Raw genomic sequence first — 17,547 nt, 5'->3', positions numbered from 1 at the left:
AGCTTATTTTGAAGTTTTGGGAGACTTGAAAGTTTCCCCGCTTATACATAACTCATTAAGGCTGTAGTGAGACAACCGGAAAAAGTATCTGGTGCTGCCACCTAAAGGTAGATTCTGAATTTTTAAATGTGCAAAATAGAGCTGTTGCAAAGAACTCTATTTGTAATTACTATCTCTCCAAAATTAGACACTTTTGTCAGAAATTAAAGCAAAAATCTTTATGATTGCAGTTGGCATATACTTACATGTGCATTGTATAATCAATATTAAAATGCTCATCATACAGCAAGTAATCCTGTTAGCCTTTGAGCAAGAGATGCAAAACTGAATTCCAAATTCCTGATCTCTCCTGAGAGCTTTTTCTAAATAACTGGCTTAAAAAAATAAACTTTATGCCCCATTTGAGAAAAAGAACTTCCACTTTTGACTAGACTCGCTTTTGACAGGTGAGTTTGATCATTTGGTCTGGCACAGAATAAAAGAAAGCAGCCTGCTTGGACTTGGCACCAGTTCTCCAGGGGAAGAGCAATAGTAGTTTTCCCCACAATAAGGAGAAATGGTATGTGCTGTAATTCAATACTGTGACTTCTAGTGATCTAGTCACACCATTTTTTTTATTGGGGGTGGGACAGAAGGGGCAGTAGAATAAAATTAAACTACTGTCATTTATAATTAGAAAATTTATAGGATCTCACATTATTTTGGCAACAGGATCAAAGCTCTCATGTTTCAAAAAGTATTTATAGAAAGTAACATCATAGGCATTCAGGTGGAGGAGTTCAGCAATGCTCTTTTTTACTTAACATCACCATATTCTTATCACACACACCTCCAATGTGATATTTAGCACAAAATTATTTTTCTTATCACTGTACTTTGTAACCCTTGTAAGCTTTCTGTTTTTAGAATGTGCACATGCCCCCAATAAAGGAGTATTTACACTGTTCAAAACTCAAGTTCCTAAACAGAGCTGAGAGAGAGGCTAATACATTTGACCAAATAATTTTCTTCCTCCAAAAGACAAGATCCCTATTAGTGTAACTGTAAATAACTACAGTAAAGCCAATTATATATGTTCACACAAGTGAGGAAGAGGGAATAATCCATATGAATGAAACTCCAAATGAGTAGAGTAACTGATATTCCCAGTAGGTTGTTTGTAATATGACTCAAACTACTAGGGAAGCTAATTAATGAAATCCTACAGTAAATTTCTTCTAAAAATTTCTTTTAGGAAATAAATCATTTATCTTTTGCACAAATTCGGGCTTTCATATATTTGGACTACTTAGAGAACAATACACAAACTAAAAATTTAGTGTGATTAAACAAAAAGTAGTTAATGAATTTTTAAAAGGTAAATGCTACATCCATAAAAAACCTTGTACAAGAATGTTCTAGCAGCTTTATTAATAACCAAAAATTGGTAACAATTCTGTTCCGATGCCCACAACATGAGAGTCTATAATAATAAAAGTATAATATGCTAATTAGACCAGACATCCTTCCGGACGAAGCCAGGGCTGTGAGGGAAGCCCGGTCCCAGGTGCTGGAGGGAAGCCAGTGCCAGCAGTCAGGGGAAGGAAGGCCTACTCTTGCACGAATTTCGTGCACTGGGCCTCTAGTGAATAAATAAAATACTACTCAGCAATGAAAAAGAATGAGTACTGATAGATGCAAAAAGATGGATGAATCTGAAAAAATATGCTAAGTGGAAAAGCTGAACACAAAAAAGATATACCATAGGAAATAATTTATATAGAATTCTAGAGTAGGCAAAACTAATCCATGGTCATAGAAATCAGATGAGTGGTTGCTTTGGGGGGGGTGTACTGACTGGGAAGGGGTACAAGGGAACTCTCTAGGTGATGGAAATATTTTGTCTTGATAAAATGTATACACTCTGAAGATTGTAGCATTTCATGGTATGTAAATTACACTTGGGAAAAAAAAGCACGCCAAATAGAAGATGCTTGTGATATATTATTTCCAAAAGACTCATTTAAAATAGGTAAGAAATGATTGCAAGTCAGTAAGAAAAAGACAACCCAACAAAAGAGTAGAAAAAGAGGAACAGGCACCTCACAAAAGGAGATACCCAAATGGTGATTAAGCATGTGAACAGGTACCGAACATTATTAATCATCAAAGAAATGAAAATTAAAACCACAACATTATGCCAACACATAAGATGAAAAAGAGAAAAACACCAAGTGCTGGTTAAGAATGTGGAGTACTCACATACTGCTGGTAGGGTGTACATTGGAACCACTTTGGAAAATTGGTTGTATCTACTAAAGCTGAACATACACGTCCCCTATGATTCAGGAAATCTCCTCCTAAATATATACCCAACAGAAAATACATGGAATTGTTCCATAGAAGTCACATGCAAGAATGCTCACAGCAGAACTATTCATAATTGTCCAAATGTGAGAAAAACCCACAGGTTTTACATTCAGTCACACAGTGTATATTCAAACAATAAAATACTGCACAGCAATGAAGTATAACCACATGGATCCATCTCACAAACATATTGAATGAAAGCATCCAGACACAAAAAATATAGACACAACTTGTGTAACATCCAAAAATAAGAAAACCTCATCTATGATGTCATAAGTCATGATGTCATTTTCTGGTCAGGGATGGACAGTATCTAGGAGACAGGGGACTCCTGGGGGTGTTTCTTGAGCTGACCACAAAGGTATGTGTTTGTGAAAACTCATTAAACTGTTCAGTTAGGTTTTGTGTACTTTTCTGTATGCATGTTATATAAGAACATTAACATTGGAAAAGGTGAGAAAAGTGAGTATTGAGTATTTCTTATGATATACCTATGAGGTTGTTATAAAATGTATTAGATTCCAACTAGACATTATGTACCTCTTCACAGATGTACACACCATTACCTAGAAGTAGTATTCACAAAAACGAAAATTGAACCAAAGTATGGGCAAGACTTCAGAGCTAACTACCACTTTACAGGAAATACAGGGGAGAGGATACTATTGGCAAACTTCAGAATATGGGAAATTCTATAGAGCAGAATACACAGTTTCTTTAACAAATACATCAGAAGGGTGAAAAAAAAGAGGAGATTAACTATCATATGAACCCTGACTATATTCTAATTCAAACAAAGAGCTTTTTATAAAAAGTGTATTCATAGTATGATCAGGAAAATATAAACACTTATTGGATATTTGATGAAATGAAGGTATTTTTTCCCCCTAGTAATAGCATTGTAGCTATGTTGCAAAGGGGAATCCTTGTCTTTTAGAAATGCAAAATAAAAAAAATTATATATACACACACATACACACGACCATCCTACTGGTAGCTATGAAGTGCACTGACCACCAGGGGGCAGACGCTCAATGCAGGAGCTGCCGAGCTGCAGTGACTTGGCAGCTGCAGTTCTCGGGTGACGCACCTGGAACCAGAGAGGAGGGAGCCCAATTCCAGGGTGCGTCATCCAAGAACCGCCCTCTCGCAATCCGGGCACCCTTGCCAGGTCGAGGGACAAATCTGTGCATCGGGCCTCTAGTTTACAGATAAAATGACATTTTCTCTAGGACAGTGGTTCTCAACCTTCTGGCCCTTTAAATACAGTTCCTCATGTTGTGACCCAACCATAAAATTATTTTCGTTGCTACTTCATAACTATAATGTTGCTACTGTTATGAATCGTAATGTAAATATCTGATACGCAGGATGGTCTTAGGCGACCCCTGTGAAAGGGTCGTTCGACCGCCAAAGGGGTCGCGACCCACAGATTGAGAACCGCTGCTCTAGGATTCACTTCAAAATAATCAGAAGAGGTGGAGAAGCAGAATAAGATCAACCACAGTTGCAGACTGCTGCTGAAGCTGGGTGTTGAGCACATGGGGGCTTCTGATGAAATTCTCTCTACTATTATATATGTTTAGAATTTTCCATAATAAAAACTTTTTAAAATACTGGACCTCTGACCTAAACAACTGACTATAAAGTGACAGACAACCGAAACTGCCTCCATAAGACAAATGGAAAATTTTTATTATCCTGTACAAAATAACTCCCAAAATCTTGGCAGAAAAAAAAAGCTAACTGGTGATGGAAGGAGACTTGACTTGGGGTGGGGAACACACAATACAATATATAGAGCTGTACCCCTGAAACCTATATAATTTTATTAACCAATGTCACCCCAATATTCAATTAAAAAAACAAAAAGAAAAGAAATCCTGATGTGTAGCACTTGATTGTTTTTAATGCCCTTGATGACAGCTCTGAATGCGAATTTTAACTTGGTAAGACGTGTACCTCTGGGCAGGAAAAAACTTTAGAAGTGTCTTCTTTCCTCTTTTTAAATCTGATAAAAGAGAGTAACTTTATGTTGAAAAAAAATATTTGGAAAAAAAATAAAAAAATCGCTTCTCTAACAAGAAAGCCCTCTGCTCTCCAGCGATGCAGGCAGATATGGTGGGGAAACAGTCAGGCAGGAGATCCCTAACACCCACCTTTTAGGAGTCAGTAAGTGTTAAACTGTTTTTCTTCCTTCAGATATTGTAAAAACTATCTTATTTTTATTAATAAAATAGTGACTTTTTTTCAACAAGGAACCTATAATTCACCACCTTCACCCTTTCATGTCTTATCTATACATATATATTTAATATCATTTAAGTATCTGTGTACAATCCTGTATTAAACTATTTACATTTATTCTATCTTACCCATTTTTCATTGGCTACATAATCCTGGTATCATTTTGGTGTACGATGAATCTTTTAAAAAATGGTCTATCCTATATAATAAAACCCTAATATGCAAATCAACCGAACAGTGGAATGACCTGCGGAACCATTGGTCACTATGACGCGCACTGACCACCAGGGGGCAGACGCTCAACACAGGAGCTGCCCCCAGCCTGCAGGCCCTGACCCGTGGTGGCGGGGGCTCCAGGGCCAGTGACTGGGTGGCGCCAGGCCAGCCAAGGCAGGTGCGAGCGGGGGCCCTGATCACCCCGCTGGTGGCCCCACAGATCGACCCTGATAGCTGGCCAGGCCTAGGGACCCTACCCATGCATGAATTTCGTGCACTGGGCCTCTAGTAGTTAATAATATGGCAGTGTATACTTAATGCTGAGATTAGATCTCAAGCATTCTCACCACAAAAAGAGTTAAGTATGTAAGCTGATGGATGTGCATATTGATAATCGTTATACAGTGTATATGTATATCAAATCATCATGTTGTACACTTTAAGTTTATACAATTATATTTGTCAATTATTCCTCAATAAAGTTAAATTTTTTTTAAAAATTGATCTAACTTAAATAATTCAAGAAATTCTCATTTTCCTTTGAAAACTCCAAGTATTACAAAGCCAGAGTTAGGAATTACTAGTCCAAGTGATTATTCCAAACATGCTCTAATTTGGTTCCAAGTTCTCAGAGGTCTCTGCTTGAGTTAGGTGAGAAGTGTCACTGCAGGCCCTCAGAATTATTGGCTAGTGAGACAGAAACAACATCTTGGGTTTGCTTTGTAGGGACTGAGGTGCAAAGCTTTGCAGCTGATACCGAGGTTCTCTGTGAATTCCCTAATATGTTATGGGGAGTGGCTGCGATGGCATGGGCTACCTTGTGAATGAGTTCGGGACCCCTGACACTGCATCAATGGGCTGGAAAAATTGGTGCGAGGTGGGGTAGACAACCATTCCCAACTCCACACTGGCCCCTCCACAGCGCATTCCCACAATGCCTCAAATGCTTCCACTTCTATACACTCTTCCCCGTGGGGCTAGAAGTGGTCTTTGCTTCCCTTGAACGTCAAAAATCCTTTTTTACCTCTTTTGAGGCATGTACTAGTACTGTGTTACCAACTAGACTTCCCCAAAATAGTGAATCCACAGGGCTGTAATTTGAGTAAAGGAGCCATGGCTGACTCAACTTTGTATCCCCCACAGGACCCATTAATTGAGCCCAGCAAGTATTCAACATCAATCCATTCAATGAATGAAAAAGTAGGCCTAGAACATGAGCCATTTGATAATGCACTTGGAATGGCACTCCATTCTGAAAGAGGTGGTTCTTATCAGCTGACTAGACTTACTATTCTACTTTGCTTTTGGTATGATCTTACTTTTAAAATTTATCATTATTTTATAGAAAATGTTTATGTTTGGAAATGATGGTCAAGTATCGGTATTATTCTAAGAGCTTAATCATGAAAAAAGACGAAAGTCTTGATAGATACAGTAATACCTGAGACACCTGCTGGTGTCATCATCCTATGCCCAAAAACCTATACTTCATGGCCCTTCCTATCTTTTGTAGATATATCTCTCTGAGCCTGACAAAGGTACCCAAACACCACCTGGCCCACTGTTGCACTTATTCCTTAGATGTTACTGGATCCCAACTATTGAGATAATAAACTACCTTCTACACTGTGAGTGATATAGCCATTTTTTTAACAAGAGAATTTTTACTTTCTAAATTAAACCAGGAACACATTGGGTTAAGTGTGCACTGTCTTGTTTTAAGCACTACTTCAGAGACTAAATTAAATTTTAATTTCTCATATTCCTCAAACATCAATAATTTCTCAGGACCAATGAGAAAACTGCCCAGATAGATAAATGCCTGAAATTTTATCACTGACCATGAAGAAATGTACTTGATAGCTATTGTACAAGTTATTGCTCATTGGAGGAAAGACATTATCCTATATAATAAAAGCCTAATATGCACCCTAGCCCGTTTGGCTTAGTGGATAGAGCGTCGGCCTGCAGACTGAAGGGTCCTAGGTTCAATTCTGGCTAAGGGCACATGTTTGGGTTGTGGGCTCGATCCCCAGTAGGGGGTGTGCAGGAGGCAGCCGATCAATGATTCTCTCTCATCATTGATCTTTCTATCTCTCTTTCCCTCTCCCTTCCTCTCTGAAATCAATAAAGAAATTTTTTTTCTAAAAAAAAAAGCCTAATATGCTAAGTGTCCGACTGTGGGGAGCTGATATAGGGTTAAGCCTCAGACTGACCTGTGGGCAAAGTCACAAACAATTCCCAGCTTAGAGGGCACAGTCCTCTTAGCATAATTAGGCTTGACCTTATGAGGCTCTCTAGATCTTATCTGGGAAGCTAATGGGCTGAGGGAAGTGCAGGAAGTGTAACTATGGTCAAAACAAGTGAAACTCACAAGAACTGTGTAACTATAGAAACCACTACCTTGTTTACCTCTCGCTATAAAATAAAGGCTCAGCTTGCCTCGGGATCTTTCTCTGTGGCCTCAGCCAGGCACAGGAAGATCCACGGAGACTAAGGAAAGCTAGAGAGTTCTGAACACTGTCTCCGTGTAAAACATTCTTCGCCGACTCCGTCCACACCTTTGGGAACCCCTGGACCCGCTGGGGCTGGACCCCAGCATCCGACCAGTCGCTATGATGTGCACTGACCACCAGAGGGCAGACACTCTAACTGGTAGGTTAGCTTGCTGCTGGGGTCCAGCCAATTGGGACTGGACGAGATGGGCCGGACATGCCCTGGAGCCCTCACACGGTCCCCTACCCCCCCACCCCCCGGCCGGCTGCCCCGATAGGCCCCAATCAGGATTGGGCGAAATGGGCTGGACGCACCCTGGAGCCCTCCCGTGGTCCCTCCCTGGCCCCAGTTGTGCACCAGTGGGGTCCCTTGGTCTGGCCTGTACTCTCTCGCAATCCGGGACCCCTTGGGGGATGTCAGAGAGCTGGTTTCGACCCGATCCCTGCAGGCCAGGCCAAGGGACCCCACTGGTACATGAGTCTCTAGTATAATTCTAAGTGCCATTATAGATGAAATACAGTGGAACTTTGGTTCTCAAACTTAATTCGTTCCAGAAGGCTGTTTGAGAAGCGATTTGCTTGAAAACCAAATCATTTTTCCCCTTAGAAATAATGTAAATTGAATTAATTCCTTCCAGACCCACAAATGATTCTGTTTTCATTTTTTTTATATATAGTACATGCCTAATGTACTGTTTAATCTATGAACACTTTTCTTAAATTTATCAAACTAGCATCTTTCAAGTCAACATGCAGCATCTTTGCTTGTTCATGTATCACTACCCCTGAAATCTGCTATTGGCTAACTAGTCAACATAGTTTGTCTACCTCTTCAACTGCCTGTGATCCTTGTTTCTTTCACACCCTTAGCAACATTAGCACTCTTGATGACCTCTTTATGTTTTAAAATTGTGCTAATCCTTGATTTTGCCAGCAACGAAAGCATTCTCTCCATTGTTTGTTGCCTGAGAGGAGCTGAGGTATCAGCATGAAAGGGTTGTCAGGACGAAAACCACAATTTTGGTTCAACAACCAAGACATTTTTTCTGTGAACAACTTGTTTGAGAACCAAATTGTTCGAGATGGGAGACATTTGAGAACCGAGGTTTGACTGTATAAATTTATTAAAAGATGAAATTCAAGAATGAACTTTTAAAATCTATCTGTATATATAAAAGGCTAAGTGACCGACCGCACGTACGTCCAACCAGTCGGTTCATATGACAGGCACTGGCAATTTAAAAATAAACATTGACTCACACATACATATTTGTCCCCGTTTGACACTGGCCTCCCATTTAAATTAATTTGAAAACAGTTTCCCATGATGCCAGCATTTGCGATGACTATTAATAAATCACAAGGACAAACTCTAGACCAGCCGTCGGCAAACTACAGCCCGCGGGCCGGATCCGGCCCGTTTGAAATGAATAAAACTAAAAAAAAAAAAAAAAAGACCGTGCCCTTTTATGTAATGATGTTTACTTTGAATTTATATTAGTTCACACAAACACTCCATTCATGCTTTTGTTCCGGCCCTCCGGTCCAGTTTAAGAACCCATTGTGGCCCTCAAGTCAAAAAGTTTGCCCACCCCTGCTCTAGACAGAGTAGGAATATTCCTACCTGAACCCGTTTTCGGACATGGTCAGTTATATGTTGCTTTCTCTCGAGTTCAAAGAGCATGTGATGTTAAAGTTAAAGTTGTAAATACTTCATCACAAGGGAAATTAGTCAAGCACTCTGAAAGTGTTTTTACTCGTAATGTGGTATACAGGGAGATATTAGAATAAGTTTAATCAATTTATCAGTCATTGTTTTTATCAATGTTGTTTTCATATCACGTTTTTGTTGTTTTTATACCTTTGTTGTTATTGTTTATTTATTTATTTAATTTATTTTTTTAATTGCTTAAAATATTACAAAGAGTAGTACATTTGTTTCCTTTTTTCTTTTTATTTATTAATCAATTTATATATTATTTTCATATACATTTTACTAATTTTCTTTCATCTCTGACACTTCTAAAGGGTGAATAGTTATATTAAAATATTCCTTCTAATTAATTTCCTTTCAGTGTGCACAAATCCATGCACCAGGCTACTAGTATATATATATTTATAGATTTCAGAAAAGAAGAGAGATAGAAACATCAAAGGCCCGGCTGGTTTGGCTCAGTGGTTGAGCGTCAACCTATGAACCAGGAGGTCAATGATTTTCTCTCATCACTGATGTTTAAATTTCTTTCTTCCTCTCTCAAATAAATAAAAGTATTTAAAAAAAAAGAAAAAAAAGAAACATCAATGATGAGAGAGAATCATTGATTGGCTGCCTCCTGCACATCCATTACTGGGGATCGAGCTTGCAACCTGGGCGTGTGCCCTGATGGGTAATGAAACTGTGATCTCCTGGCTCACAGGTTTATGCTCAACCACTGAGCGACACCAGCTGGGCAAGAATGAACTTTAAGACTACTCTCATCACTGGCTTGTTTTGCCAGGTACAGAAGACTATATGGATGCTGGCGCATACTGTGAATATTTCATCCACAGAATATAAAGAGCTTTCATTAGAACAAGAGAGAGAAAAACCTATAGTCTGGAGAACAAAAGCTAAGAGTTCCAAGTTTTAGTGGCCATGTTTCCCAAAGGGCTATTGTATAAAAGCGTAATACTATATTTTTTTCTATTCACAGATGGAAAAGAGTAAAATTTTGCTTTATTTAAGCCCAATGGCAATAATCTTGCATGGATTTCAGAAAAATGATACACATTTTACTGTGGGATAATAAGGACCATTAGTTATTAGAGAGAATAAATCATTCTCTTTCAATTCAACAGACTTATTCATTCACTCATTTAATAGACTACCCTCTCTCCTTTTCACTAAAATGTCCTTCCCATACAGAACACCTGGCCATGCAACATGCCACCAGACAGACTTCAGGAGGTGTCTTGATGGGGAGAAATAGAGAATTTCCAAAGGGAATCCACGGGATAAAACCAACACTTGATGCTTGCCTTTCATTTCAAGGAAAGCAGTATAAAAGCAATAGAAAAAGGAAAAGGTAGTTGAAAAATATAGTTGTTCTCCACAAAAGAATCTTAAAAATAAAAAATCATGAACTTAATAATTTTCCTAAATGAAATTATGCCATTATACTTGATTTCTTTGTATCAACTAAAAGGACAAAGTATCAAACTTCAGTAAAGTTTCAACACTATAATACATTTCATTAATCAAAGATAAAAACTACATTAAAAGCAAGAGAATTATTTTATGTCTGTGATTAGGCAGTTGGAGGGCTTGTATTCTATGTATACATTTTTACACTTCAACTTATTTAACAGTGTCAGTTCACTAACTGCAGTTTTTTTACATAAAGAAAACAGATTTAGAATTTTAAAAACAAATTATAGTAATTTTATGCCTACAGCTTGCACCTCTTAGAAACTACGCACCCCCTAACACTCCCCTTACTTTACCACCACTTCCCCATCTCCACCCTCCTCCTCTCTAAAACCACAGGCTAAGTGAGAACTGATAACAGGGGCCTCAAATTCCCTAATGAAGGACAGCCACCCTAATTTTTCACTTGGGGTAGAGGAATAAAGGATGCAGATCAAAGTGCAGATCCTGAATAGGGCAGGGCGCAAATGCATGCAATATATGCCTGGCGAGCTCCAGTGCTTTTTACAGATCTTCATAGTGCCTGGCACATACTGTCCTGAACTCCATTAATGTGGTACCTCCTATGAGGAGCCAGGGAGAGATAAAGGACTACGAGATTTATTACTCTAGTAGATAGAGATATGGATACCGCTGGTGATGGCAGTGGGAGAAGAGGATGAGCAGGGGAGGAAGGGGACTGCGAAATCATGACATCCTCATTCGCCCTCAGTATAAAAACTGCTATCAAGTGGCAGAAGACAAAAATGAGAAAAAGATAAGGGGGGGGGGGGCAGCATCAATTCCTTAGGGCCGAGGACACAGGCCCTTCTGGCACCTCTAATTGGCGACCTGGCACCAAGAAGGAGCTGCCCAGAACAGTGTCCAGTCAGGGCTGCACTGAGAACTTGCAGGTGATGAGATAGGAGAGACTGGGACATGGCAGGACCATGGACTATGCACAAGCAGGGAGGGTTCCCTCTGTAGACTGAGATCTGTCAGTAATAACATGAAACCTTTGAAGATGGGACCTACCGGACTATCGGAATCATTTGTGAAAACTGGATTCATAAGGCAGCCTATGACTAGTAATTAGGATAAAGTCTGGCTTTAAGCAAGTCAAGCTCTGCCTACTGCTTAATTTATATAAAATCCATCTTTAGCCCTGGCAGGCATGGCTCAATGTCAGAGCTTCGAAAAGTCTCAGGTTGATTCCCGGTCAACGGCATGTACCTGGGTTGCAGGTTTGATACCTGGCCCCAGTTGGGGCACGTGCAGGAGGCAACCAAAGGATGTGTCGCTCTCACACAGATGTTTCTCTTTCTCTCTTTCCCCCCTTCTCCCTCCCTTCCACTCGCCCTAAAAACCAATGGAAAAAATATACTCAGGTGAGAATTAAAACAAACAAACAAAAGATCTTAAATATGACCCCAGAACCAACAAAATCAGTCTGGTCCCCACTTGCTCTTAAGCTGAGCTGGCAACAGGCTATCCTCTGGGCAGGCCCCACCACTCTTTATTCTACAGCTCTTTTGCTTCAATACAAGGCTCCACACTTATCTGGTAAATATCACTCATGGGGCGGGGCTTGTTCCATTTACCCCTCCTCAGCACTGGAAAATCCAAAACCAAAAAAGGAAAGGGTAATGGTTAGCATTTACATCAGGTTCTTGATCTTACAAATGGGAAAGCTGGGAGATGTACTCTAAACAAAATAATGGTTTTGCTCAGGGGTATCCAGTGGGGAGGGGTGGGGCTTACAGTGGGGAGAGGAGGGAGAAGATAAAGCTCCTGAGCCTTCACATCCACGCTATCCCACTCCTGGTTGAAACATATGTCATCACCTCTCAGAGCTAAGAGGGGGCAGTACAATTTAGCACAGTGGTTAAGAGTACAAGCTTTGGAGTCATACAGAGATGGGTCCCAATTCAGTCACTGCCAGCTATGTGACAAGACCAAGTTACTTACTCCTCTAAGCTTCGGCTTCCTTCTCTGTAAAATGGAACAAATACAATGTAGGCACATGAGGCTGCTGCAAAAATTAAATGATAAATATATGCAAAGTATTTATCACAGCATCCGGTAAAGTAAGCACTGAACACAGAGGCGAGAAAAAAAGGAAGCTAAAAAATATTGTGCACTCATGCTCCCACCTCCCAGCTGAGGATTTATAAATATCATCAAATACAACTCAACTTTGAGAATACATTATATGATGATTCGGGTAGCAGAATTTTTATCTTCCTAATTATGTTTTGCTTAGGCAAATGTCAAAAATGAGCTTCCACTTCCAGAGCAGATACTGATGGGATAGTGGAAACGGGACTTGCGGGAAGAGCTCAGACACATACTCAGCAGGAGCAGGATGGAGAATATGTGACTTGATAATTCATCTGTCTAATCTCAGTCTACAATGCACACTGAGCACTAACTATGTGCAAATCTCAAGGACTGGAAGAGTTTGATATATTTATGCAGGAGCCTGGCAGGAGGGTGGGATGTGGCTGCTAACAGCACTCACTAAGCACTGCCTCTGCTCCTGGGCTATGTGCAGCATCTCCCATGCATCACCTTTAGAGACAATCAATCAAGATACCATCAATCTCCATAGTAATTTAAAGTCACTAATAAAAGCTACAACAGTATTAACTCAGAGACTTATAATGGTGCCCAAAATCATCTCCATCCTTTCTATTGCCTTCTCTCTCCCATCAGTATTTACTGAGTGCCAACTATGGAGCAGGCATGTGGTTACTATGTGGAGTTCGTAGTCTATGAGCAGTGACAGACATTAACCAAACCACCACAAGAATAAATGCCCAATTTTAAACAAAGAAGTGCTTGACTCAGCACTGGGCCTATAAAAAGGCACACAACAGTTGAAGGAGGGAGGGCGGAGAGTGTTGCTATTGCTGGGTGAGGGGCTATGTGAACTCGGGGCACTTACCTAGCCATGTTGCTATGAGGACAGCATCAATTCCGTCTATCGGCTCACAGATCCGAGCCACAACTGGGTGGATCTGCTGGGCCAGGTAGTATTGGGTGTCAATGGTTAAATTGTCTTGTTTCTGCAGCTGCTCAGTTGCATAGGCCCTCTGACTCGCACTGAGGTTTGACCCATCCTGTAAGAGGACACAGTACAAGGAAAGTTATAAGAAATTCAACCCCACACACACTTGCTTGGTCAAAAGAGGAACAAGAATTCAAATTTTGTGTATTTAATTCCAAACACCAAGAAGTCCTTTTTTAAAAAAATATTTCTTTATTGATTTTCAGAGAGAGAAGAAGGGAGAGGGAGAGAGAGAGAGAAACAAAACATCAATGAGAGAAACATCGATTGGTTGCCTACTGAACGCCCCCCTACCAGGGATGGAGCCAGAAACTCAGGCATGTGCCCTGACAGGGAATGGAATTGGCAACTCCTTGGTGCATGGGACGACGTGCCAACCCACTGAATCACACCACCCAGGGCATCAAGAAGTTCTTCTAACCTATTGGTGAACATTTCATAAGCATCTCAGAGTAGGAAGATGAAGGAGAACATCTCGCCCACTGCCCAAGAATGTAAATCCAGCATGTGTTGTGTTCTATTTTTTGTTGAAACATGAAACCAACAAAATGGCACGCCTAGATTAAATAATTCCAACTGCCACATCACAGAAACACATTGAGAAGACTTGCTAACAATTAGTCTAGTCAGAGGGCCTTTTAGGAGTGATGACAAACATGTGTGGTCCTTTATTATGTTAATGCAACCCCTTCAAGCAGGCATTCTAGTCATGGTATCAGATTAAAGGCCCCGGGAGTAATACTGTCCACAAGAACTGCATATATCATTGAGAATCAAATAAGCAAGGGGAAAAGATGGGAATGAAACCCACAGAGTCATCACTACGTCAAGATATAACAGGTAAGAATAAAATTAATGAGGTATCTGGTGGAGTTGGCCTAAAGCAAATTATTTGGCCACTGGAATAAAGGGCATGCCATTTTGCACTGTTTATATGGTTCTTCCTCAACGCAAGGAGGATGGTCAGAGAGCCTTTTAAGGAGTTTCTCTTTACTCTATAAAAAGAAAAGTTGTGAAATTCTATATAATTGGCCCATATACAGTCCTGTGGTGACGTCACCATCATCTGTGAATCAAAAAGTCCATCACTTTACTGGACCAACATCCAAGAACTCACTCCACTCTTCCTCTTGTCTGCAACAACAGAATTTAATATTCAGACTAGTAAATTATAACTATTCACAGTGCTCAGCTGCTCTGCAAAACTGATTATAATGTGAATCCTATTCTTTTATTCCTGCTACAATCAGTCCCTTCTCAGCTCAGAGCCCAGCCCAAAGCAAAAGCAACAATCCACGCCACTGTCTTTACCAGAGACTGGAAGTGGGGGTCTCTTTCTCTGGCTGGGCTCCTGATGGAAACAAACTGGGATATTTATCACTAGGTTCTACCTATTCTAAGATATAATGAAATATCTGGAAAGGGAGCAAACCTCAGATTAAAAGACTTGCTTATAATTATTTTTAGGAGTTTATAACAGTAAAAAATTACTCAACTTTAATTGTTGTCCTTTTAGAAGTTTGAATTGTTAGATGAGTAAGATGACAGTCAATGGCCCTAACTGATTTGGCTCAGTGGATAGAGCGTTGGCCTGTGGACTCAAGGGTCCCGGGTTCGATTCTGGTCAAGGGCATGTACCTTGGTTGCGGGCACATACCCAGTAGAGAGTGTGCAGGGGGAAGCTGATCGATGTTTCTCTCTCATCGATGTTCCTAACTCTCTATCCCTCACCCTTCCTCTCTGTAAAAAATCAATAAAATATATATATTTTTAAAAATGACAGTCAATGACAAAATGAGTATGAAAAATGCCTGGGCAGTGTTTTTATGCACTACAACTATATTCAGACTGTCTTTTAATAAACACATGAAATCTGATCAATTTATAAAATTGTAGTTTTTTTAAAAAATACGGTCTGTCTTAGGATTATAGTGTTGAGCTTACTAATTTTTAGTGGTGAATTAAAATCAGATTTGTAGAGGCAAGTTAAAAAAAATGGCACTTGAGCCCGGCTGGTGTGTCTCAGTGGTTGAGCGTCGACATATGAACCAGGAGGTCAGGGCTTGCAGGTTTGATCCCTAGTGGGGGTGTGCAGGAGGCAGGCGATCAATGATTCTCTCTCATTATTGATGTCACGCGAGCCGACTTAACTCGTTTCCCCCACTCCAAGTGTTAAAAATGGCACTTGAGCCCTAGCTGGGTTGCTCAATAGTTAGAGCTTAGCCCATAGACTGAATACTTCCGGGTTCGATTCCAGTCAAGGGTACATACCTCAGTTGCAGTCTCCATCACTGGCCCTGGTCGGGGCACGTGTAGGAGGCAACCAATCAATGTATCTCTCTCACATCTATGTTTTTCTCTCTGTCTCTCCCTCTCCCTTCCACTCTCTAAAAATCAATGAAAAAATATCCTTGGGTGAGTATTAAAAAAAATGGCACTTGAGTTACTTTCCAAAATACCATTAGAAGATGTTCTCATCAGCAGTTGAAAATGTCCAAGCATATTCTCAGTTGAAAAAGGTTTTATTTTAGTCACATAAAAAAATTAGTTTTAACAGTGACCCAAACACATTTCTTACTGTATTTTTAAAATCTGAGCTTAAACATAACTAAATGCAAAAGAATGGATGACAAGTTTTGCTGTGTTGTATTAGAAAAACATTTAGGCTGTGACAGAAGACCTAATTCTCAAACCTAGCAAGACCCCCATGGTATATGCAATAACATACAGCATATACCTTTAAAATCAGATTAAGGAATAATGTTGGTCTTGCTTGAAGTGCCCATGTAGTCATTTGTGAACTTCACAAAGTACATGCTTCACAGAGACAACTGGGTACAGTCAATTCATTCAAAACTATGTAGTCATCTTTAGTAAAAAAGCAATGGAAAAAAATTTTAAACAGATGACAAATGGGCCCCTAAAGTGTTAAAGTCATGCCTTATGGAAATGATGTCCACTGGAAGTTAAATAATTAAGCATTTAAAACTTAAGCAATAAGTGAAAGCTGATTTAAGATATCAGCAAATAATTCATGTAGGTTTTATAAGACCACATAATACAATACAAATTAGATACCAAAAACATTACCCTAAACTCATCTAAAATTATAGTCTGAGTAAGTTATCAGTAGAACACTGTATTCTAAATGTAAATTTTAAACAAAAGAGAACCTGTTTAAGAGATAGGCTATACTTGGAGGGCACTTCTGCTTAGAGCAATAAACAATTCTCTTAAAATGTATGATCATACATTTTCAAAAACATAGTCTAAAAATATGTTTGTGTTGTGAAGCACAGAAAGAATAATTTGAGTGCTTAAAAGCAAAAGAGGTAGGCAGCTTTGGTGGAAATGGGCATGTCCCACTGCTAGGGGACAAAGGCAAATTAAAGGCCTAGAGCATTTCGTGGGATACAGTGAGAAGAATAAGTTAAGAAAAATAAACTGTAGTTTTAACAAGCAAGTTAAGGTCCAGTACCAGTGGATAAGGGAAATGTTGAAAAGACAGAAAATTGTATTTATTGTACTATATTAGCATCAGCATTTGAGCTTTTCCGTATCAATAAGCCCTGAGAAGAAATCATAAGACCTAATAGTTAAATTTTTTTAATTGATTTTTAGAGAGAGGAAGGAAGAGGGATAGAGAGATAGAAACATCGATGAGAGAGAAACATCATCTATTGGCTGCCTCCTACACGCCCCCAATAGGGGATCGAACCTGGGCATGTGCCCTGACTAGGAATTGAACCAGTGACTTCTTGGTTCATAGTTCGGTGCTCAACCACTGAGCCATATCAGCCGAGCAAGACCTACTATTTAGATATCAAAAAATATAACTCTGACTTTTAAATACTAGTACATCGGTCATACCACCATATGTCTCCATTCTACTTTTAGCCAAAACGTAACTGTGGCTGGATTTCATTATTAGATGCTATTTAAAGTTATATGCTGCCATATTGCTCCTCTCATTAATAATCTAAGAGCTTTTCCAAGTATGTGAA

At 39.7% G+C, this 17,547-nt stretch overlaps 1 protein-coding gene across 3 annotated transcripts in view; it reads right to left on the bottom strand.

Moving 5' to 3' along the window:
- POLA1 (DNA polymerase alpha 1, catalytic subunit) overlaps positions 1-17,547 on the bottom strand; it is a 311,022-nt gene that overhangs the window by 166,280 nt on the left and 127,195 nt on the right. For all 3 annotated transcript variants that reach the window (XM_006085647.3, XM_023751338.1, XM_023751339.1), the window contains one exon: positions 13,421-13,595. In XM_006085647.3, the coding sequence (XP_006085709.1) occupies positions 13,421-13,595 (175 nt within the window). The remainder of the gene's footprint in view (positions 1-13,420; positions 13,596-17,547) is intronic.

This window comes from Myotis lucifugus, unplaced genomic scaffold (assembly GCF_000147115.1).
Source record: "Myotis lucifugus unplaced genomic scaffold, Myoluc2.0 scaffold_20, whole genome shotgun sequence".
Lineage (NCBI taxonomy): Eukaryota > Metazoa > Chordata > Mammalia > Chiroptera > Vespertilionidae > Myotis > Myotis lucifugus.
The sequence above is the reverse complement of the archived record's forward strand: the minus strand, read 5'-3'. Positions and strand labels throughout refer to the sequence as shown.